The 24,572-nt window shown below is 40.0% G+C and overlaps 2 protein-coding genes across 38 annotated transcripts in view; both read right to left on the bottom strand.

Moving 5' to 3' along the window:
• Positions 1–2,635: 2,635 nt before the first annotated feature.
• nop14 (NOP14 nucleolar protein homolog (yeast)) lies at positions 2,636–12,394 on the bottom strand. The gene is made up of 19 exons (XM_004074584.4): positions 12,197–12,394; positions 9,539–9,721; positions 8,767–8,901; positions 8,514–8,655; positions 8,028–8,182; positions 7,818–7,955; positions 7,615–7,737; positions 7,407–7,538; positions 7,025–7,331; positions 6,751–6,881; positions 6,567–6,652; positions 6,363–6,498; positions 6,034–6,135; positions 5,280–5,433; positions 4,911–5,070; positions 3,403–3,550; positions 3,205–3,323; positions 2,970–3,125; positions 2,636–2,887 (listed from the first exon to the last, which is right to left on the bottom strand). The coding sequence occupies exons 2-19, from the start codon at positions 9,719–9,721 to the stop codon at positions 2,791–2,793; spliced, it is 2,604 nt and encodes an 867-aa protein (XP_004074632.1). The 5' UTR covers positions 12,197–12,394; the 3' UTR covers positions 2,636–2,790.
• A 410-nt stretch (positions 12,395–12,804) lies between these two features.
• Positions 12,805–24,572, bottom strand: part of add1 (adducin 1 (alpha)) — a 30,815-nt gene continuing 19,047 nt past the window's right edge. For 2 of the 37 annotated variants that reach the window (XR_002874313.2, XR_013659408.1), the window contains exons 13-19: positions 22,390–22,476; positions 20,710–20,866; positions 20,086–20,388; positions 18,953–19,036; positions 16,821–16,854; positions 14,782–14,835; positions 12,805–14,555 (exon numbers count right to left, since the gene is read on the bottom strand). Coding sequence is in view for 25 of the 37 variants with exons in the window: in XM_023960935.2 (XP_023816703.1) it covers positions 14,266–14,555; positions 18,953–19,036; positions 20,086–20,388; positions 20,710–20,866; positions 22,390–22,476 (921 nt within the window). In the remaining 12 variants the exon portion in view is untranslated. Of the gene's footprint in view, positions 14,556–14,781; positions 14,836–15,756; positions 16,394–16,819; positions 16,855–18,952; positions 19,037–20,085; positions 20,389–20,709; positions 20,867–22,389; positions 22,477–24,572 lie in introns of those variants that run through there. The other 35 variants (XR_013659411.1, XR_013659414.1, XM_023960935.2 and 32 more) reach the window with 28 other exon arrangements.

The raw sequence follows: 24,572 nt of genomic DNA, 5'->3' as shown, positions 1-24,572 counted from the left end.
TTCTCTTTCTAGAAGCAAATTTTGCTTGGCTGTAAAAAGATTTGAAAGTTTATTTGTAAACAATATAATTTTTACATTAAAAACTACAAAAAAAATGCTGTTTTTTGCCTGAAAAATACACAAAAATTGCCATAAATAAAATAGTTAGTTGAAGAATTTCTGTTTTGTTTTAAATGTGAAGGTTGACTTTATTCTTATTTTTTTACATGGTTGCCCTAAATTAATCAACTCAAATATATATATTTTTTCCTTAAAATGTTTGACATGATGGCAAGAGGTTAGCTTCCCCACATACCACTGTGTCCTTGAGCAAGGCACTTAACCCCACCCCAGATTTTTTTTAAAGTAAGCATTTGCATTTTTGAACAAAATCTTAACATAATGAGCATAAAATGTAAAAAAAAAAAAAACATTCATTAAGTGTGAGTAATAAAAGGAGCTTCAAATTAATGCTAAAACACAAATACTGGGACAAATACAAAAAATGAAAATAGTGTCTTGTATTAAATTCCACGGATGGTATGATGAATTTAAGTAAATTTATTTCATTTGTATTTTTCTTTTTTGTCTGTGTTATACGTTCTTTCAATAATCTCACTAAAACGTGACATGCCACCCACTGATTCATAGCAGAAAATGTGTTGGAGGTGTTAAATAAGGACATTTTGTCTCCTTTTATGTTCTGCAGATATAATGAACAAAGATTGTAGTGTTTCTTTCTCTATTACATAATCTTTTTTACATGTTCTCCATTAGATTTTTATCACTCGTAATATTTATTCTTTATCCTGTTAGGACGTTAAGGTGGTCAATAACTAACCATAAGCTTTATTTTAAAAATTAACTCAATATTATATGTGTTATTTGTGTTTTTATCAATTTCTTTTTGTAATTATTTATCTAAATGACCATTAGTTAAGCAAAATGACTGCAACTGAAAACAATGTAAACAGCTGAGCTGGAAGTCAAAGCATCTTCACACTCATCACGATCCGCTGAGAAAGTGGGATAAAAACAGTGAGTCATTCCCCCTGACAGCAGCAGTGTGTGTGTGAATGTGTTTGTGTGGGCGGGCGTGAAAGCGGCCTTGTGTCATCTATTTGTGATTCTTGCAGACAGAGGACACGAGCGTGTGCTGTTGGTGGACTTCAGAATGTTTACGACTTCTGCTGTTTCTGGTGTGGAGAAACATTTATGTAGAGGTGGATCAAAAATGCACTGAAGTTGAGCCTGAAGCAGCAGATCTGATTACGATCTTTTTTATGAAAGCAGCCGCTGGGCTGAGCTGTTTAATGAAGGTCTGTCCTCAGAAGCCTAATTTTGGCCTCACTGTGCTTATATAAAGCTCATTCAGTCCCTCAGCACTGTGGTGTGTATTTTAACTCACCTCTACATTCATTAAAGGAAACGGAATTGGTGTCAAAACATGAGGAATACAGAATGTGCAGTAAAAAAAAAAAACTGATGAACTAATCAAACTTTTGAACGGAATCGGAATAAAGCAAAAAAAAAGTAACACTTTCTAGAAATCATTCAAAAACATTTATATTATCTGGATCAATAATCTCTGATGTAATACATAGAATTCTCTACTTTAAAAAAATTCAACCTGAGGTAAATATCGACTGATTTTTACTCCACCCAACTCAACAATGTACCTCTATTTTTTATCAATATTTCTCCCTTTTACTTTGTCCCACCAACACAGACATTTTCCAACATGTTGTTGAAGAATACGGATGATGTCAGAGATTATGGATTCCTTGTATGCGTGTACATGGATTTTTTTTTATATTAATGGAAAAACTTTTGTTTTTGGGTATATTAGCACAAAAAACTATCCTTTCAGAAGTCTGAAAACTTCTACATATAGTTTTGTTTTGCTGCACGTATCGTATTTTTTTAGACTATAAATCGGTCTGGATTTAAAAAAATCGTAGCAACCACAAATTGCATAATAAAGAAGAAAAAAGAAATCATTTATAAGTCACACTGGAGTATAAGTTGCACTTTTAGGAGAAATGTATTTAAAATACGGGAACAAGAACTAATATTTCATCTTGAAAGGCAAATTGTAACGGAATAGATTACAATGGATTAAATAAATGCTTTACCACCATAACCATATTTAGCTTCATTAAACATAGGAGGAATCTAGTATATTAACATTAACAAGAAAAAATATTAAGATTACTGTAAAGAATATGCTAACAAGTCAACTAAACTCTTCAAATCACTTCAAAACCACCAAAACCCTTGAATTCTTCAGTTACTTTGGAAGAATTGGACTATTGCTTCTTCTTCTGCGCTGCTGTCAGAAGCAGATACTGATACACGCGCCCCACAGCGCCCTCTGGTGGTCGATAGTTAAACTTTTATGAACCAATCAGCCCATTTATTAAAAGAAAAAAAAAAATACAAAGTCGCACCCCCAGGACAAACTATGCAACAAAATCATAGTTTATAATCCAAAAATATGGTAATTGTAATGTAATTGATTTTTTAAAAAACTCTTTTTTGCAGTGTTTTTACTAAATGTCTACAAAAGACAAATTCCTATGATTCCTTTGGGCTTCAAACTAAACATGAACCTGACATAAATCTCATAGAAACCAAAGAAAAATCATGACCTTAGTTCAAATTCATGCACATTTTATTCATATCATCTGATATGTTGATGTAGTTATGAAGCCTTCAAACACATCTGTACAAAACCATCAAAACTACCTGAAATGAGCACAAATGTTAATTTTAGGAGTCCAAAAATAAACACGTAAAAGATTTGGAATTTCACTTCCTCTTCCTCTTCTTCAGCGCCTTCCACTCTCCCTCCTGAGTGGCCAAACTGCCAAACAGTTCCTTCACCTTCCTCTTCCTCTCTGCATCTCTGAAACACAGAAAGACACAAAGGATTGATGTTTTTTTTTCTGGAAGGCAGCAGAGGTTTTGATGATTGGTTTCTGCTATACCTGTTCATGACCTCATTCAGCTTCTCTCTGGCCAGGAAGCGCGAGTCTTTTCTGATCTCCCTTAGAGCGCCCTTGAACTCCTTCTTATACTTGTGCTTCAGCCGCTCCTTCTCCCGCTCCTCCCTGGTGCAACCACGCTTCTTTCCGTAGTCCAAGCTGATCAAACACCCAGAAAGTAAAGACACCGTCAGCCTTTTGAACACTCTAATCTAAAGTCCCTTCTTTAAAAACTTACACTTCCACAATCTTGGGTGTCAGCAGCTTCAGAGGAATGGGCTTCTTCTTGTTGAAAACCAGATGGCGGTGAGTGGTCGGAGCGCTGCTGATGGCATCCATGATCTCACGGTGGAGCTCCTGCAGCAAACAAACACTCCTAACTAGCTGATAGAAGACGACCGTGGAGGGAAGCTTTCAACCACAGCCTGACGCTCACTTGCAAAGCTTCTGGGAGCGTCTGGATGGAGAGATGCTTGGAGAGAAGAGAGCCAACGGGCTGGAAGACATGGCTGAAGGACGGGAGGTCGTTGTAGAGCAGGCAGCACCTCTTCACCAAATCCAGACACACTGACAAACACGTCAACCTGCAGAGTTCCCATTATTTATCTCCCGATGCGCTCTAAAAGTAACTCACAATAGCAGTCAAAGCAGTCATCTTCATCTTTACAATCATTCCAGATGCTTTAGTGCTGTAAGACTCCCCTCTACATTAACACTTTCAAGCTTTAATATTTTTCTGATGATGGAGGACCTAAAATTGCATCTCTGAGTATTTCTTCATTTCAATCGTAATCAGGAGCAAATGAAAAAAAATGCAGTTTGAAAAAAAGAGCTTATTTGTGACATAGAAAATACACTCCGCTCCATTCCGATGCATCCGCTTGCAGACAAATGGATCCATGTACGTCTTTGTTTTCCTCGCCTGAGCTGACATCTGGATCTGAACTGTACGGCTGGATGGCTCTGATATTTCTTAACATTTTTGTTGCACCGCTAATGTCAGGTTGAGGTTGTGAGGGGCTGTAAGCTAGAGAGAGGGGGCGAAAAAAAGAGCGCCCAGCAACAAAGAGGGTAAGGGGGGAGAAACTATGTGGAACTTTAAACTGTTAAAATTCAAGCCTTTTGAGAAAAATAAGTTCAGTTTTATAAAAATGAAACCAAAGATCTGTTTGGCAAACTGAGGTTTTCTGTACAGACGACAAGGCACAGAGGAGATTGATTGACAAGGTCCACAGCCAATCAGGACACACCAAAAAAACAAAAAAAAGTGAAACAGGGAGACCATGAAAAACAGATTTCCATATTTAAGTGGAACTTCTGTTTTTTTTATTTTACTTTAGAGTCCAAATAAAAGTGACCTTTTGGACAGTCTCACACAATGGTTTAAAAAATATTAATTATTTTTAAATATAACATCAAACAAACTAATGTTTCATTTATTTACAGCTAAGAATCTTATTTCTTTAATAAATAACATATTGTTTTTTTCTACAGGAACAGATTTGAAGTCGAGTTGCAGTAAATTTTTGGATAAACTGTAGAGTCCATGCATGCTTCTCTCTGAGCCCACACACCGGCTGCTGTGTGAATCCCTGCCGGCGCCTCAGACCACACAGGTATAAACAGTATGATGGTCTGCCTGCTGTGAGGAAGACTCCTCCTCCTCCTCCTCCTCCTCCTCATCAGGTCTCCATGCTTCTCTGGTTTGATATCGGCACATCTGCTACAACATTTCCACTGACACTTAACACTCTTAACACTTTCATGAACAATTTTTGCATCTTTGTTGAAACTGAAAAGCCCCAAAGCCTCAGTTATTTAAAAGACAAACCCACAATAGTGAGTAAAAACACTAAATAGATCAATATTTTTTGTAAATTGACCACATCTGGGGGTAAAATCCATCTCTAGACAGCCCCAAGCAGCAGAAGAAGAATGCCAAACCTGTGATGATCTCTGTCCAGGTCGCTCTTGAGCTCCAAACATCTGGTAGCAGACAGCGGCAGAGGTTTCTTTCTCCAGCTGCGGCACGACTCCGGGTCCGACAGCACCAGCAGGTCGCTGCACTTCCCCGCTGGCCTGAAGGGCGGCACCACGGTGTAACCTGCAACCAAGTTTATCCAACGATGCAGCGTTTAACACGGGAGCGCTAGCAAATTTGTGTTACCAAATTTGTATTACCATGAATTCTGAAGTAGAGAAAAGCAGCGAAAAGCAGCGAAAAGCTGCTTTTCTCTGCTTCAGAATTCATTAGAATTGGCGTAAACGGTCAACGAGTTACGGCTGTTCCAGACGGAAACGCCTTCAACGAACCCAGAGAGGTTTTGTCCCGCACGGCCAGGTGCAGCGATCCAGTCAGGAAGTTGATGAGCTCGGGCAGGAAGCGCTTGGAGAAGGAGACGTACTCGACCGCCAGGCAACACAGGAGTAATCCCGCCGTGGCGTCCTGAAGGGACCTGACGGGACACTGAAGGAGCACAGCTCACGTTCTGGAGAAATTCTCCAACGAAAAAATCATTACAATCTATTAGATATGATTAACAAGGCAGCTAACAACGCTATAATTCAATTACTGTAAATATGTCAAAGCAATATTTTATGAATGAATGAATGAATGAATGGTCACAAAAAACGGTTTGATGCTGGGTTTTGGTCATTAAGAAACTGCTCACTTAGCATTAAGGTTTGCTGACCCTTGACCTCTGGTATGCAGTAGTTCATGCTTTTCTAAATTTTTAATAATGGACCTTGCATAATTGAATTTCTTTTGATGGAAGAATTTGTTCATTTTTTAGATTCAGTTTGTGGAAAAAGCTTTTTTGATTTACCCATGAACCTTTTCACACAGGAACAGAGGTTTTTTTTTTAACCTTCTACTATCTTTATTTCACAACTAAATGTTGTCTTTTTCTCTCAAACTTTTTGATGTTTTTCAAGAGAAATTCGATTATTATTACTATTATCCACTTCCCGACACTGGAGGTTTCAGAGAAAGTTTATCAAAGAAATGTAAAGAACTTCAAAAAAAGGTAGACAGTAAGCAGCTGCACAGATGTTTGGATTTTACCTTTGTGAGCGCCAGGCTGATGTACAGCAGCGCCGGCGTTGTGACGGGATGTCTGAAGTCTGAGGTGGGGAACAGCAGCGCCGTCAGCTTCAAGTAAATGAGCTTCAAAGACAAAATTTGTGTAAATAAATGTTAGTTAATGAATCTGTCACAAACATTTCAAAAAGGAGTAAACATCAGCTGAAATGATGGATTTGAGGAGACAAACACCAACATCTTTAATTATGAATCTAAAAATAATGACTAGAAATAAAACAAGAACACCACAAATATCATTAAAACAAAAACTTTTCCTCTAAGTTCCTCAGTAAGCACACAAAAAGGCGCACCGAGTCTAAGGTGGGGAAAGGGGCGTGGCCTCTGACTTCAATCTGCTCTTCCATGCTGTGAGCCGCGTCGGCGAGGACGAGCTGCACGGCCGCAGCGGCTGCTTCAGGAAACATCTGGCACAGAGCGTACAACTCCCTACAAACACAAAAAACATGAGGAAATCATCCGGCCGGATGTTTGTGAGGCCGTTTCTTAAAACTCACGGGAGGAGTTTATCGACAGCGGTGAGTTCTGGAGAGGTTCTGAGGGCCAGTTCTCCGATGTACTCCAACAGAAATCCAAAGAGTTTCTGGGGACAAAGGCGGGAACGCTTAACACTTTCTGCAACATCATACAAAAACAAATAAAAACTTTATTCTTAAATTGATAGTTGAATTTGAATCATACCTGAAGTTTGAGCTTATTGCCTACAGCCAAACTTGGGTGGTTGCACTTCTGGGTTCTGGCCACTATGAGGCGCTGGTTTTCCGGGGTGTGACCGCACAACAAATCTTTCAAATCCTCGTAACTCTCAGGGGCTAATTAAAAAAAAATTGATGAAATTATAAAATAAAAACCCAGCCAATGGAAGAAACGCATCAGACAGAAAATTAAAGGGGGAGAGGAAAAGATTCCATGCAGAGGCGTTTTGCTTTAACGTCAAAGTAAGCAGTGAATTTACCGGCAAACGTGTACGGCAGCTCCGCTTTGGCCGCCTGCTGATGAGCCTTCATCTCTTCTTTGCTAAGAGTCTTCTTCGGTTTCCCTTCATCCCTCAGGTTTTTCTCCTCAGCCTCACTTTCCTGCTCCGACTCCAAATCTGACTGCCCATCTTCTTCTTCTTCACTGCTGGCCTCCTCCTCCTCCTCCTCTTCTTCTTCTTCACCCTCCTCTTTATCAGACTCCTGCTCCTCTCCACTCTCTCCTGTTTCTCCTTCCTCGTCTTCCACTGCCTCCCGCTCCTCCTCCTCAATGTTCCATTTTCCGTCCTTGGTGGGAATCAAACAGTGGAATCAGACGAGCGCAGCGGTTGGAATCAGACAGAAGAGGTTTCAAACGCAGACCTGATAAGCCAGAGTTTTCCTGTCGTGTTTATCCAGGATGAAGCCGTCGTTCAGGTCATCGGCAGACATGCAGGTTTGACTCTGCGCTTTGGTCTCCTCTTCCTCTCCAATCATCCTCCTCAGACGGTCGGCCTGGGAAGAGATCAGAGCAAATGAAATACAAGGAACAGATTTCCGTGGAAAAAGTAAAGATCAAAAGCTCCGTCACTTCTAGCTTCTGCAACTTCTCCTTCTCCTCCTTGGCCAGCTCCTCTGGAGTCTTCATCTTCTCCGACGGCTGGGCCTTCATCTCGAAGCCGAGCTCCCGCACCATCATGTCGTATTCATCGAGCTGCAACCAGGAAGCAGAGATGAATGGCGAGCGTCGTCGTACGCAGGTAAGAGCTTAGCGACAGGGCGGCGTTTGCGTACTTTGGGTTTCTCCTCTGGTTTGTCGGTGTGTTCGGCTTTGGCCGTTTTCTTCACCATCAGAGCCTGGATGCTCTTCCACTCCTGATCCAGCTTCTCCGTCAGCTCCTGCGCCTCCTCCTTCTGCACCTGCCGCTCCCTCTGAGGACAAACACCAGTCAGGGAGAAAGCTCCGGAGCCTCAGCACTTTGAAAAAGGAAAACAGCAAAACACCTTCTCCTGCTTGGACTTGTGGATGAGCTCTTCGATGAGCTCCTGTCTGGACTTGGCCCGCTGGTTTCCGTCCTCCTGCTGCTGCTCGCCTGAGGTTTTTTTCCTGAGGAGGCCTCCTCCGCCTCCCCCTCCAAAGTGGGAGGCAGTCAGCTCAGCTAATTAAAAAGAAAAAAAAAAATATATATATATATATATAAAATCACAAATGTGAAACAGAGCTTTCATGCTGCAGGCAAAAACACAAGCGAGGAGAAAGAAAACGGAAAATTTGACAACAGTCCTCGTAAACTTCAGGTGTGATAGTTTTCTACGGAGAAAAACATGTTTTTTTGAAAGCGTAAAGGAGCTCATAAGAAACCCACTTCAATTGCAATATTCTATTACAAATCCTGGAGAAAAATGGAGAAAAAAGACAGCTCTAATGTGAAAAAGATAAAGGCTTTGGGCCAGGAGAGCATCATTTATGAGCATCTGCTTCAAACTCACCTGATAAAAGGCCTTTCTCCTCTGACTCATCGTCACTGTTCACCATGTCATTGAATTTCTCCATTTCAGCCAGTGACTGCCCATAGTGAGTCAGCTCCTCTTCCTCATTCAGGTTGTACATGTCCTTTTTTTCATGGATGCGCTGAAATGAAAGAGAAAAATAAAACTTAAACAAAAATTAGTTGTTTTTCTTTTACCACATAATCCAATTCCACAGTAAAAGCAAAAGATTTATGGTGATCATGCGACTGACCTGTCTTTCCAGGGCAAACCTCTGGAGGATTTTGTCTTCTGGGGCGATCTTGGCGTCATACTCTCCAAGTCGTCTGTCTACAAATTTGCTGGCCTTGTTCTTCTGCTTGTACTCCTTTAACAGGGTCTCCTTTCTCTGCAAAACAAAACAAACTAAACTCAAGATCTGCTTGAAGTTTATGCTTGCTATACCTTCAGACAGATAAAAACCTTTCAGGCAGCTAGAATGAAAACTGGACTGTTGAGCTCTCCCTGATAGACAGCACAGAAGATGGTTTCTCAAAGAGTCGGCTGTCAGATTCGGTGACTTTAGTTTTCCTTATATCTCATTTAACGTTGAATACGAAGCTTTTAGGATTTTTAGGAGTTTTTTTAAAAGCAGCTTAAATAAAACTCCATTCTTTAATGTTTAGGCATTTTTTGTTTTAATTATGAGGAAAGACAAATGGTTTGCTAACCTGTTTTAAAAGATTTAAATAAGTTTGAAAAGATCAATTATTCCAATTGATTTCTTTGAAATAAATACATTTTTTAAATTTAAGAACTACATTTTTTATAACTTTTTTAAAAATGTATTTTCAGGGAAAATTTACATTCTCTGATATTTATTTATGCAAGAAGAGATGATTGTTCAGTCTGATCATCTGAAAACAAACAGAATCAAAATTTGAAAATTAAACTGATTTTTTTATTCTACCCAAAGATGAACGAACTTTTGATTTCAAAACCCATCAGTTCAGAGATAAATCTCTGGAGGTTCTGTCATCTGTTACCTTGTTGATGGCCTTGGATCGAGAGACTCCTGGCAGACCAACGTCGTGTTTGGTTTTTCTTCCCAGAACTTCAAACTTCTTGCGGTTGATTTTCACCTCAAACGGGTTGTTTTTGATGGCTGCATTGGTCTTGGTTTTGCGGACTTTATCAGCAAGGCTCCTCTTCTTCGGCGCCTTCCCCATCTGCGACAAAAAGTGGATGATCTGGGGCCTCATTTATAAAACTTTGCGTAGAATTTGCGTCAGAATTGGCGTACGGATGAAACATAGGACGTGCGTACGCACAGAAATATTCGGATTTATAAAACCGTGCGCACGCACATCCTATGCATCTTTCCCTTAATAAATCACAACCAATTATAAATGCAGCGCAGCTTTTGCTGCTTCGTGACACGCCCATAGTTGCCCATACATAGTCCGTGAAACGCCCACTAATGAATATTCATTGATTGCTAAACCATGGCAAACACAGAGAGGAAATGAAAAAACGTTACTTCACTCAATGTGAAGTAGAATTTATCGTTGCCGAGGTGTAAAAGAGGAGAAAAGTGTTCTTTGGAGGGCACAGTGTTGGCATAACTAATGCCAAAAAGGCACGTGAGTGGCAAACGGTGGCAGACGCCGTTAATGCTGTAGCCTCACAACCTTGGACCTAGGGTTGTGCCTATGGACGATATCATCGTCCATCGTGATGGGTGACTGACATCCCGATGGAGAGACCACCATCGTGATGCCACGCCCCCGCCACGTTGCGCGTCGACACCATAAGCCGCGGTTACATGTACAAAATATCTTGATGGGATCAATGGTCGTATTAGAATCCAACCGTGTAGATGGGCCCAGAAAAATGTTTTCAGAATATAAAAACGTTCACTAAGGTCACAATTTCGGTCGGAATAAATCATTCGCACATGCGCAGTATTCGCACATGCGCAGTTTGAAAACAGGAAGGGGATACAACTTCCGCCGAGCGGCTTTTTTTCCAAACTTTATTGAATGCAACAATTCAATACAAAACGATAACAGCACCGAGCGGCTATATATATTGACATGTCAGCTCGGTAAAATACGAGACGATCTTCTAAACGTGCTTTTAATAATGTTACGGTTATTATGAAACACCTGTTCGCTCATCATTTGAATTTTAATCCGTGTGGTCAGTGCTTTTTCTGAACGGAGCCAGGATTAGCAGTATGCTAACACGGGCTAACAACATTAGCTTTGGGTGGCGCTGCACGTAAACGTGTAAGAATAACATCAGCCTTTATTTAGTCGGGACACGACTGGAAACACAAATCCACGTGGTTGTTTGAATGTTTTCTAAGGACTGAGCGACATTTCTGCTTTGATGCTCAAATCGCTGTGTGTGCTGACGATCCGAGCTGTGCTCAGACACACGTTTAGACCCGGTTCTGAGTTCGGTTGCTTGTACCCCTAGAGCTGCGGGACGGATCGCAGTCTTAAATCTCCCACACATACCGCTCATGTACCCCCCCCCCCCCCTTCCCATCAAACACAAAGCTTTAAGTCCGCGCTCCGCCGGTCCACTTCACTAATTAAGTGCGGGAGCGACTACACTTCTTTTCTATCTTGTTTGTTACTTTTTCTGTTAAAGTCACTCCCCTCAGTTTATACTGGATCATCGCGGATTAACCATTAGTTGGGAAATAAAATGAAAAAAGCAAAATAACGAATAGCAGTTATATAAGAACGAAAAATGTAAAAATACCCCCCCCCCACCCCCCCCAGGATGTCATCGTCCATCCCGATGGTTGACAGCAAACATCGTCAACGGCCAAATTAGGGGACATCGCCCAACCCTACTTGGACCGTGGCCGAAATAAAAAAGAAATGGTCGGACATCAAAGTCGAGGCAAAAAAACGTCTAGCGCTGCATCCCCAGAGTGTGTCTGCCACGGGTGGGGGGACACTGGCGGCAATAATTGGGGAATCCTTTTTAAGTGGAGTGTGGTGACTGAGGCGCAGGGGGAACGCCGACACGCCAGATGTACCGGGTTTTCTTTTTGCAAATAAGTGTTCATTTGAATTTCTGTTGTATTTTCCGTTTAATTTTTTTGTTTGTTTCACTGCTGATCGATCAAAAAGGTGTTCGTGTAGGCTGTTAATTGTAAGACTAGCTTTGTGAAGTCTTCATGTTATTTATGAGAGGCAGTATTCTCATTTTCACTTTCACGTGTTTCTTCCATCTGCCGACGGTGTCGCCGTTTCTCATTTCATCCGTTTTTGTGCGTACGCCTGGGTCAGACCTTGCGTGAAGGACCGCACATTTTCCCGTCAAGTTTGCTTTTTATAAATCTCAATTATTGCGTAAAGACTGGCGTATGCCTTCTTTTGTGCGTACGCAACGTTTATAAATGAGGCCCCTGGACTGGATTTTACCCACGAATTTCACTCATGTCTGCAGATTTTCTGAAGTGGATTTTTCTTTTTTTTACCATTTTGTGCAACGAAAACGAAGGAGGCTGTAATAATGTAAATAATCGGATATTTACTAAAAAAACGTAAAAATGAAATTGTTGACTTGTAAAACAAAAATTATAAGGTCTAAGAAGAGGAGAGGGAACAAATCAAGCTTCTAACAACAAGCTAGCTATAAGAGCTGCTAACCGCCTGTAACTTCGTAAATAAATAACTTACCGTTTAGTTTGCAGTGAAGACAAATGGTCAACTTTAACTAAAAAAATAGATGCAAGCTAATATTTAAACATCTTGACTTTAATAAAAATGTTGGTGTTTTTTAATATCCACGTTTGTTCGCCGGGGTTTCCATCTTTCTCCGGAAGCACCAAAGTTCAAGACAGACCTACTTCCGGTTGGGACCCTGAACAGCGCCCCTAGCGTTCAACCCAAGAACAGATTATAAAATGAATACAACGACTACGTTTAATAAATGCTTGTGAAATGTATGATTAGAGGTAATTACAATGTCAAGATAAACAGTAAACTTTTATTTATTTTCAGTATTAACTATTTTTTGTATTACTGTTATTTCTGATGTAAATTGCTTGAAAAACACTAATCAATGATTGAATGTCACTATTTATTTAAACCCAGACTTTCTACAAAAATAAAAGAAAAAGTGTCTTTGAATATCACACTACATTTTCTGATAAAGATCTAAACCCCCATGCTAATAATCCCACAAAATCCATATTGCAAATTAGAGGTGATCAATGAACTGATAAAACAAAAAAACTTATTATGCAACACCAGACGTCCCAGTTACACAAGAATCAACACAATCGTACTTTTCAAGGTTGTGTTTATTCATGGTTGTAATTATGGCAGAACAATGACAAAACCAAACAAAAAAATATATCGAGTATTAAGTCCGGAAAAGGAATACTGAGACATTTGAAGTGAACATAGATGAATTCTGTAACATTTGAACTTCAAAACAAAAACATAAAAAGTAAAATAAAGAATAAAATAAAGAAAAAATAAAGAAGTAGTCAGCAGAAAATAAAATAATAAAAAAACGACTTGGTGTTGCCATTTAATTAAGACACTAAGCTGTTTACTGCAGTCATTTAGGAATTCTTTACTTTCATGCAATGCTTCTTTTTTAACACTTCCAAATTAATTTTGTTCATCACAGCCTTTAGAAAGACTACCATTTAGAAAAGAAGGCTTATCCTAACTGAAGTACAGCACAGCAGATGGTCTGGTATTAATGCCCTGCAAACCTAAGATGAACTGCTCTGAATCCCATGGAGTTAAAAAAAAAAGATGACTGAAGTTAAAAAGGGAGCCACGTTTGATTGCAATGCTGTTCTTACAAATAGTGTTTCTTAAACCAAGTAAGAAATTAAAGGAGAGGGGAGGTGACAGTGATTCCTCACTCTGAGATGTTAATTAAAAAACAGGTGAAAAGTCCATCATACAATAAGTAGTGTTGCTATTGTTTTATGATTTTCCACATGAAAAAAAGAAAATAAAATACAAAAAAACAGTCAACATTCCTTTTATAATTAGGACCAACAGCATAAACCTCAACTGGTGCGCTGTTGTCCAATTATCATAAGAATCCGACAGAAACTGCACAAATACAAATTATATTTTTATGAATTTAAAAGGGAAAGAAAAACTGTGATAATTGACCAGACATCCCACAAAGACCAAAGGATTCCTTAATTGTTATATGGACAAGGAAGTGGATTTTAATAGGTCAATGTATAGTGAGCCTTTTCAAAATAAAAGCCCAAATGTGGCCGTCCTGCTCAGCTCACATGCATGTAGACAAGCACCCACTTCTGCAGATACGAGTAGCACTTCATAGTTATCAGAATTTACTATAACATTTGCTTTTTTTTAAATTTCTTTTTCATTTTTTAAGAAGACACTTTACATATTTGATACAATCCCAATACATTCTAGTGGTTACAATGATTAAATTCCTAAAGAAAAGAGTGCGAGCCAGCATGGAACATGCATCAAAGGCCAGGAGGAGTGGACAAAAAAAAAAAGAGAAAATAACCTGCATCCTTAACAATTAAAAGCATCTATGCATTAAAAACCTTTATGCACTCATTTTCACATTGTATTCAAAATTCAAAATTGGCACAAACTAACAAGGAAAACAGTTAATAAGCTGGCAGCAAATGATATCAAAACAACACAAAGCATGACTGGAGGTTAAAGGGTGCGATTATAAAAGAGGAGAAAAAAAATGTGAGCTTTCTGGGTCTGATTCAGCTTATTCCGATCTAGGGTTCTGTCTTTTTCTTGTTTTTCTTTAAGAAGGAGGGAGTGCGGAACTTTTTCTTCTTTTTGGAGGGGGATTTGCTGGGAGACTCCTCCCCCTCCTGGTCCTCGGCCTCAGCGGGCCCCTCCCCCTCGGCTGCGTCTGCGGCGGTCGCGGCAGGTGCGGCGGCAGGGTCTTCGGCGGGAAGCGCTGGGGCGTCGGAGGGGTCGTCTGGCGTGAGGTCTGGCAGGGTCTGTCTCAGGGTGGCTGCATCACTCTCCTCATCCTTAAAGGTTTGTTCTGGCAGGGATTCTGATGGGGGGGGGAGAGACAGGTTTTAGACCCGGGAGGACAAACGGACTGAGAAAACTTGAAACTGCAACTCTTTGCTCAGTAAAAGCGGTCACTGCACAACTTTATTTTTTAAAAACCGTTTCAAAGCTTAAAATCTGACAGTTTAGTCTGAAACCGAAGATGCACATCAAATCTAGTCTTCTGAAAACACGGCGTCATTCTCTGGACTCCATGCTGCTTTTACCTTCATTTATACAGGAAAAGCTTAACCAGAGCAGTTCCTTTGCTCATTTGAACCCTGTGTGCAAAAACAGTACAATGAAAAAGACACAGCATAAAAAACCAAACACCCCCCCCCCCCCCAAAAAGTGTCAACTGGAGCAGCTCTCATAAAGCAGTAAGTTCTGAGCTCACACTCGTCCAGCAGCTTAAACAGAGTTTTACTCTGGATTCTGGAAGCAAAAACCCAGCGGGTACTTTTTCTTTAGAGATGTCCCCATCACATTGGCCTCAAACTGAATCCAAGTCATTTGATTTTAAGTACCGGCAGATAGATATCAAGTCCTGACTTCTGTGACACATTAAAAACAATAATGATAATAATATATTAACCTCTTTCGTCATTCAATGTTCAAACAGAGCACTTCTCTAGAGTAGCTTGAACAATCAGCTTTAAATAGTTTAACTATAAGCCAGAAATAAGACATTAACTAAATGAACTAGTAAAAATAGATGCTAAATATCAATGTGACAAAGTTTGGGGACTGTAGCTTTAGGATCCTTAGAAATATTGAAAGTTTTTGATTAATCACGATCCACATTTCCATAATAAATGTAACAATTAATGATGACTTTCATTTCACATCGTTGTAGTAGCACAAATAAGATGATGTTAATCATTAATGTAACATTTATAAGTGTGGGTTGATTTTGAGACATTATGGGATTCTTTTTTTAGATCAGTTTTTCTAGAACTTGAACCTTGCAGAGACGGTCCCTTAGCAGCCGTCTTACTGCCGTTTCTCGGTTTGACTCTCGCTAAAAATAAAATCAACAAACCTTTTGCCTTTAAAAGGTCATTATTAGAGTTAAGACAAACAAATAGAGACACTTGATGTCAGTTTTAAACATTTTCCAAAAGACCTTATTGGGTCCAGAGGTCCAAATCTTCCAATATTATGCTAACTTTACCAAACTGATTTGTACGCCTCCTGCTGCATTTTACGGTAATAAAGTGTTGTGATTTGCTCATGATATCCTGACAAAAAAACAAGCTTGAAATATAAAGTGCTGATCTTTATAATAAGAATAAAATAGACATCTAATCTCTGATCAGGAGACAGCATCGAATTTTGATAGTCTGAAACTACGCGATCGGATTGGGACATCCCTAGTTTAATGTTAGTTTGATACATTTAATCATAAATTAGTTTTTCTGCAACAAGTTCAAATGTTAAAGTTTTGGTTTTTTAAAGGAAAAATTTTGCGACAACACAACGACTAGAACACTATTGGAACAATCTGCAAAAATATATTTTTTTTAAAATGACTCCCTGAAGTTGTCACACATCCAGACAGCAGGCTTCAATCCAAGACAGAAAAAACATCCAAACAGAGCTGCAAGCTGCCACAGTCCACAGAGGAGCAGCAACAAACCCGGAGAAAACACACTGCAGCCTCCTGGTTTCACGCCACAACAGCAGTGAAGCCCAACTCCAGACACTGAAGTTAAAGGAGACCGAGGAGCACACAGCCAGCCAGGCTTCACCCACGCCTTCAAGCTCAACCAACAGCAGCCAGTTTGGTTAGAAAGCCACAGGCCAACAAATGATTGATGTACCTGCTAAAGGACCCGTCTGCAAGACAAACATTTCCACATTTTCTCAAACCGTCGTCACCCAGACACAAAAAAAAGGTACAAACAGTTATATAAACAGTCAGAAAAAAGGGTGTGGAGCTTTTTACAAAGAAAGAATACAGAAAGGAGAGGTTAACCAAAGAGTGAGCAGTGAGGTCTACTTCAGGACTTCTTCTGGTTTTATTTCAATGGAAGTGAATGGAATCTGACGGTGAAGGATTTGTGCAGAAACAGGGACTTTTATTTTGAAGAGTCTGTTCTGAAATAACCCCCACTGCGCCCGAGTTTGAAGTGAAGACTCAAACAGAGGAAGGAGTTAGTTCAGGTCACACGACAGCTCTGCTACTGAAGCCATGCAGACACGAGCGTGGAGGCTGATGGGTAATCAAAAAGGATGGCGAGGAGGTGGAGCAGTGCATACTTACTATGGTAACAGGTACTCTTTTGCATTTCCATCTCCTGATTGAAATCGCAGCCACAAAGAAGAAAAAAAAAGCACAAGTAGAAACAAATGTCTATGCAGGTCAAACCACAGGCACTGAGTTAAAACAAACAAACAAAAAAAAATTCAAAATGGTGGGAAAAAGTTAGAAGATTGAAAATAACAGAATGGTTGTGAACCATCCTTGATACATTTCCCATCTTCAACCCAAAATAAAAAGAAAAACTATGGAGGATGTAAGCGAGAGTGGAGAGGACACATTGAACAAAGATACAGGTTATAAAATACTTTTTTTGCTTTTAGATTACACCTGAAACCTCCAATCCCCTTTATACTTCCAAGGTAGCTTTTAAAGAAAACAAACAATATATACAGAAAGAAAAGGAACACCCATTTTTACCCCACCCATATCGGTGTAATCCAATTGTAATAAAGACCAAGAGGGACAAAAATAAAAAGGAAATGTCTGCTTTGTGATCTATCCTTGCTATAAAAACATTTTTTTATCATTATGAAATGTAATGTTTTATTATAGTTTTTGTGTTAAACCTGCATGGGGCAGTATAACACTACACAGGATAGGATGGAAAATATTACCACTAACCAACACAATTTTATTTGTAAAATTATTTTATTTATAATAAAGAGTAAAACTACACTTTCTGAATCTACATAATATGGCATGTGTTTTTGTTCTTAATAGATATTAATGGATTTTTAAACAAGAAAGCAGTGGATGCAGTTTATTTTTCATGTACCACAGTGAAACTTTTGCTTTCTTCATGCTACTTTATAGAGGACAGATAAAAAAAATAAAAGTTTGTGATGGATTTTCTTCAAAGTTTCTTTTTAATCCTAGAGCACTATTGCCGGGTGGTTTTCACCCGTGCAAAACTATTTACACGAATTTCAATTTTTCGTGTGTCAAGGAGTCTGTGCCTTCACCAGGGAAGTCTCACATGTTCCAGGAATGGGTGGACCAAGGACCAAGTTTCTATTATCATTTTATTATTTCTTTTAGGAATTTTTTGTTCTTAAATTTCTAATCTTTCAGTAATTTTTTAAAGTTTTTAGGAACTTCCTATGTTTTTCTTTTTCATTTTGTTATACATACCAGTTGAAAATAAAAGAAAACTACTTAAATTTATCATGTCATGTTTCGATTTATTTTTTATTAAAAATGTAATCTTTGTTCGGTTTATTCTATATCGGCTAAAACTAACCCGGCAAAAGTGATGGTGTCGTTTTTTATAGCGAAAGTGTTCTAGGGCGAAATCGGTAGGTTTCATTTGGCCAGAAGTCTGCTGAAAAAACGAAGGCCGATGTTTGATACACGTTTTTAACAGTTCAAGTATAATTTTTTCGTAATTTTTTAATTTTAGTCAACAAATACCTTTAGACTGAAGACAAATGACAACTCTAGAGTTCAATTGCTTTGTCAAAAATGTAAACATTAATTGATGGTTACAAATCTCCACCTGCACACCTGTGTTACTGTACACAGACAGTCGGAATCTTTTCTTCTAAATGTAAGAAAACTAAAAAGGTAGTTGCAACGTGGAAAAAACCCTAAAAAGGTTGAGCAGTTAGAAGAGACTTTGCCTCAGCGGGGGCGGAGCCTAACAATGAAATTCTTCTTTTGAATAAATATAAAGTTTAGCCTCAAGTACAAAAGGGGTTTATACAAATATACAACTTTTGTGTCCAAAACTACATAACCTTTTACTATAACTGTAAATTCTTAGAGGATCGACAGGAATTTATTTAAAACAATATCAACTCTTTGGAGTTAAAAAGGGGGGAAAGAAAAAAATCAGTGCCGTTCTACAGACATATTGACATTAGACAACATTAAAAGTAAAGGAAAAAACAAGCACCATTTGTGCCTTTTAATAGGATTTTGATTTCTAAATGTGAATTTCAACAGGTTTAGGGGTAAAAACAGGAAATTAAAAAATCCTTTTGGCCTGTTATTACAGAAACACAGCACAACAGTTGCAGTAGTTTTAAAGACCACAAAAGACGAGCGGATAGAAGTAGAGAATCAGAGTCACCCTGAAACCACAAAGTCATGCTCAACCAGGCAGCTGAGAGCCAGGCGTCAGGCCGACTTACCTTCCTCCGCTCTGATGGGGGTGCTGGGCGGGGTGGATGTGGGCTTCGAGCCCTTCTCCTCCTCGCATTCTACTTGTTCTGGATCTGAAAGAAAATCAACAAATTCTATCAAAATAGAAACGTTGATAAAACATTTTTTACTATAACAAAAAGGGGAAGAAAATCAAAACCCAAACCAGGAAAAGCTTTGATCAGGAAAAGGCGGCAAACTGGTTCAAATCTGTTAAAAACTCCCAAACAGCTGGCTGAAGTGGAGGTAAGAAGGGGGGAGAAGACACCAACAGAAACATAAACCCGCACAGGTTTAGTGAAGGAAGGCCACGATCCGTTTTCCCACATGAGTGATGGTCTGATCGGATGTCTGACGCAGCTTCACTTCGCTAAGAAAAAGCTTTATTTAACTCAAGTGTGAAGCTTTAAAGAGCCGGTGGCTCTCCTCAGCTCTCCAATCACAACAGTGATGATCAGTAAGCTTCCAGAGTCTGCCAAAGCTCTGATGCCTTAAAGACCCACTTCGATGGAAAATGTGTTTAGCATTTTACTTAAGATGGAGGACATGTATCAAGATGGTTAAACTCAAAATTGCCTTTTCACTCTTACTTTGAGAATCTGGAGCAGATAAAAGGAAAAAAGGTCACTGAAAAAGATTGTGACATGTCGTCCGAGACATACAGCCCTAAGCAACAGGGAGGGGAAAGGGGGCGGGGTTCATCTGTGCCAACGGTCCCACCCACAACTCAGAGGCGAATTTCTAATGAACCCCTCCGCTCTGCAGAAACTATGTCCTAGAAAACAACACAGGTATTTTGATTTAGCCTAAAAACAGCATAATCGTAATCAAAAGACCTCTGGGAACAATTTATCAAAAGATGATCGGAGTGGGTCTTTAAGTTAACATCGGAGACGAGGGGAAAAACAATCAAGCAAAAGCCTCCCGGGCTGAGCAGGTGAGGAGCGTGCTTGCACACGTTTAAATCATGGCAGCAGGCTCCAGACCTGAAAGGAAAAGACAGCAGGGAGGGGTTCCCAAACCCCCGGTGCAGCAGCGGGAGGTACGACGGGCCGGGCCGGGCCGGGGCGGAGCAGGGAACCAGGGAAGGCCACAGCTTAGGCGAGACTCCGGTTCATCTGACCTGCCTCCCCCGCTTTTACCACCGACGAGTCCATGCTGAGGGCCCGCACCACCGCACTGTAGAACTCCTTATGCGGGGACTCTGGAGCCGGCGGAGCTTCGTCAGCGGTGGAGAAAACATCATCCGCTACTGTCCCTGCAGAGTCTGCTAAAGGGGGCCCTCCAGAGACACCCTCAGAGGGGGAGCTCTGCTGGGAGGCCGGCGTGGGGGCTGGAGGCCGAGCTTTTTCTAAGCTGGGGGACTGGGTTGAAAGCTGCGGCTCTGGACAGGCTGAGCCCTCCCTACAATCCTGCTGGCGCCGCGCTGCGAGGCCGAGCCAGTGTTTGTATGTGGAGAGATAACATGACAATTTGACCAGTCTGCGTGGAGCCAAGAGGTGACACATCCAATTTTAGAGCTGGAAACATCAATTAAGGCATTTAAAATGACACAGAAGATGATCCCCGTTAGATTTTAGGGGGATATTGCCAATTTAAAAAAAGTTGTATTTAAAACAATTCCTGAGCAAACTTAATTAACACTAAATAAAGTTGTGTTTCCCCCCCATTTGCTGCATTTACTCAGAAACCTTGAAGAATCTTAACATTAATGAGTATTTGGTGCAGCCGATTTGTATCCATTTACCTTCACCTCCTTTATGTTTCTGCTCCACCTCCCGGCGGTACTCCTCCAGCTCCTGGTCGGTGAGTTTGGTGAAGGGGTTTGGACCCTGTTTGCTGATGATCACCTTGGGTTGGTACTCCTTCTCGATGATGGCCTTGGATGCAGTCACCAGCTCGCCCTGCACGACACACAGAGGAAGAGGAGGCATGAGGAGCTTCTGTTAAACTGGAGCGAGCGTAGCTGCAGCAGCAGGGAAAAACTTTGGGTTTTTATTAGAAAACGTGAAAAATCCAAGGACAGTGACATTACAGCACAGATAAAAGATGCTCCTGATCTTACAGAGATACAAGAAAAGGTGGTAAAACGACAAAGAATGTAATAAAAATGATGAGAAATAATTTCTTTATCCTCAGGGATTATTCTGTAAATAAATGAACATTTAACCATTTTTGTACTCTTTCATGAAGTTATTTGAGGTTCTAAATATTGGCATCATTACTTAAGAAACACTAATAACTGGTTAAAGTTATATCATCATCGTAATATTGATCACAAAAATCGCGGGTTTTCCTCATATAGTGCAGCCCTAACTGAAAGCATAGAATCTAAAATAGATATCAAGAAAAGTATGACGACCCGTGAAATAATTATATGTCTGCCTTGATCCAAACAGAACTGGAATTTCAACTCATCTGGGATAAAAATAGCAGAATAAGAAAGTCTGAGAACAACATTTAAATAAAGCTGAGATTTAACAAACCTAAAGAGGGATTTTATTTCCAAACACGACAAGAACCAAATAGTTTAGTAATCATGTAATCAGAAAAGAAAACTAGAAAACAACAGCCCATGTTTCTTTAGAGCGTTATCATCCAGCAGCAGGGCTGTGGATTCTGGAAAAACAAACCAGACTGGAGGCTTAAGGTGAGGATTTATTTAAGATGCCGCTCAAAACTTTGAAGATTAGCATCTTGATGTAGCTATGTGTTATATAATAGAGGCACTGCACTGTGGAGAAAGTGGTTAGCACTCTCTCCACACAGTGAGACGGCCTTGGTTTGAATCCCGACTGGGACCTTTCGGATGTTCTCCCCGTCCAAGCGTGGGTTTTCTCCGGCTTCCTCCCACAGTCCATAAACATGCTTCACAGGTTGATTGGTTACTCTGAAGTGTCCCTAGGTGTGATTGTGTGGTCCTGCAACAGACCTGTCCAGAGTGTAACTGCCTTCAACCCAACAGTAGCCAGGTCAGGCTCCAGTGACCCCATGACCCCGAAAGGGATACAGCAGGTTAATGAAATGGAAAGATTGTATAATAGAACAAGGAGTGGACGTCGCACACAAAGAGTAGCACTAAAATGAACCAAAAGGTGCGTTTAAGATAAAAAATCCTTTGTCGTTTCAAAATGAAGTGACACATTTTCTTTTTCTGCACTTCCACGTGCTAAGGTTGACTTATTTCTACTTTTTTATGTCTGTTTTTTGGGGGGCTTGAATTGTAGCAAAAAAAAAAGCCTTTCAAAATAAAGCAAGTAAAGAACAAAAGGATGAAACAGAAGATAAAAAAGTCAAATGTGCTTTGATTTATCCATTTCTAAGTTTGAACATTTGTATTTCGGTCTTTTTTTTTTTCTACAGGTGGTTAAGTCTTTTTTCCCCACTACTACAGATGCAAAGTATTTGTGACTACAGCAGGAAGTACCTTTCTAAATGATTTAGCAGGATTATAGGACCCCCCGGACTCATGGAGGCCATCAATAGTGTCTGTACAGTCAGACAGAGGGGCATCCTGCAATAGTAAACCCAGTGAAGGCGGGAGGGGGCACAACCGAGCAGTCAAGTTAGCGCCAGGCAACCGTGAATGCCGACTCCCATTCACCAACAAACGCTCATACCACACAAAGGGGGAAAGTCAAACGGAGGGAACTTTTTTTAATCTGCACAAAAACAATCTAAATATGAAGCTGTCGGCTGTGGTGTAAATTATTGTCTTTTTTTAAGTGTTAGTGACTTTAAAACAAATCCCATAGTTGGAATCAATGAGTTATATAGGCTAGAGGTGCTACGCTAGCTTGCTGCCTATGCAAAGTTGGGCGCCATTTTGGAAAGGTCGAGATGCCGGCTAACTACTACTATTGCACAAACGGAGCTGGAGAAACAAGGATGCGACTTCCCACAAGTGAATTATTACTGTCGGCTACTAAAGGAGAACTTTTAGAATACGTTTTAGGAAGACCTGGGTGAGTTTACTCTCAATAGTGAACGTTTAGGCTGATCTTGTGGTTTTTTTCAAAGTCAATAGTAGCTTTAGAGTTTGCACTATTTCCACATTTTCTGGTTGGACCACCAATTTTTTGTTTTTTTTGGAGAATGACCCCTTTAATTGAACCTTATTGCTAAGCGGAGGACAAGAAACTGACAGAATTTCCTTGGTAGTGGCTAGTGAAGACCACTGGCTCATATCCCCCACAGCGGTCCATTGCGACCGGCTCCAGCTGGTCAAGCCCTGGCGTGCTTTATAGCTAACGCCGCCCAGACCTCACCGTAGTGCTCACTGCGCCCCTCTTTTTTGTCCGCGGGGCTGTCCTGGACTGTCCACTGGGTTGCACTGTTCTCAGCCTGCTCAGACAGCGTCTCGTCGCCCCGGGCGCAGACCGGCCCATAAATAAATGCAATGGCCACCCAACGATCTGTTTAGAAACAGACCGAGGAGTCTAACAGTTGGTGTAAATCTTAGTCTGTGTGTAGATTTTAATAAAATCACAACCATTCATCAGGTATACATTGCGTTTCCTAAATAATCACGTATTTCGTTATAGAAAAGGGATGTCGTTCATATGTTGCATCTTGTACAAAAACATTAATACCATGACCTGGGTCCTGGTTTTTTTTTCTTTTTAAAATTGAACCAAAATTAAGCATTTTGTTGTGATTTTAATGTCGCTGCTAAGCCATGTCTTATTGTTTACAGACCTTTGCAATATGGCGCCACACTTTACCTATACTGGACAATGGTAACAGGCTAGCGCAGCGTCTCTAGCAATATCAGTCATTGGATGGAATATCTAAACGTGTAGACCACGTGTCAAACTCAAGGCGGGCCAAATGTGGCCCCGCCATGTCATTTTATGTGGCCCACGAGAGCATAAAATTTTTTCATTTCTTAAAATACTTTTTTTTGTTGATAAGATATTATTTATGTGTAGTTACTGTTGTAATTATTCAATGTTTGCAGGTCTTATGTGTGTATGCAGACAAATTGTTGTCATCAAACCATCAGTTGGATGCAAGGCTGGGTGCAGCCTTTTTTTGTAAAATGTTACACTTGTAATACATGTTCTTTGCAACTCAGTTCTATGTTATTTTTCTTCATTCACTTGAACAGTTTGATCCTTCACTTATGGAGTAATGAGGGTTTTAATAAGCTGAGAAAATTTAAAAGGATTTATGTTAAGAGTAACAAGCTGTGTTTTCTATGCAACTGTAATTGACACTTTAAAAAGTTATAATAAATAAATATTGAGTAATTTAACATTAAGGGGTAGTTACATTTATTTTTCAATGCATTTAGTTACATGTATACATTATATCTGACCCTTCGAGGACAGCCACTATGCTGATGTGGCCCTCGTGAAAATGAGTTTGACACCCCTGGTGTAGACTTTCCTCCTCTGTGCTCTCACTCCCAAACACACAGGTGCATGCACACAGAAACTGTTGAAAAGCATGGATGGGGTTCAATCAGGATCAGCCTAAAATTGATGAAAAACCAGAATGTAAAATAAATAAAAAAGTTTTAATCTTAAAAGTAAAAATTGTAAACTTGTAAGAAATATTGAAAATGTACATTTTCAATTTACAGAAATACTGAAAATCTGCATTTAA

Source organism: Oryzias latipes, chromosome 12, assembly GCF_053564925.1.
Source record: "Oryzias latipes strain Hd-rR chromosome 12, Olatipes_Hd-rR_3.1".
NCBI lineage: Eukaryota > Metazoa > Chordata > Actinopteri > Beloniformes > Adrianichthyidae > Oryzias > Oryzias latipes.
Note: the sequence above shows the minus strand (reverse complement) of the source record. Positions and strands in the feature narration are given on the sequence as shown.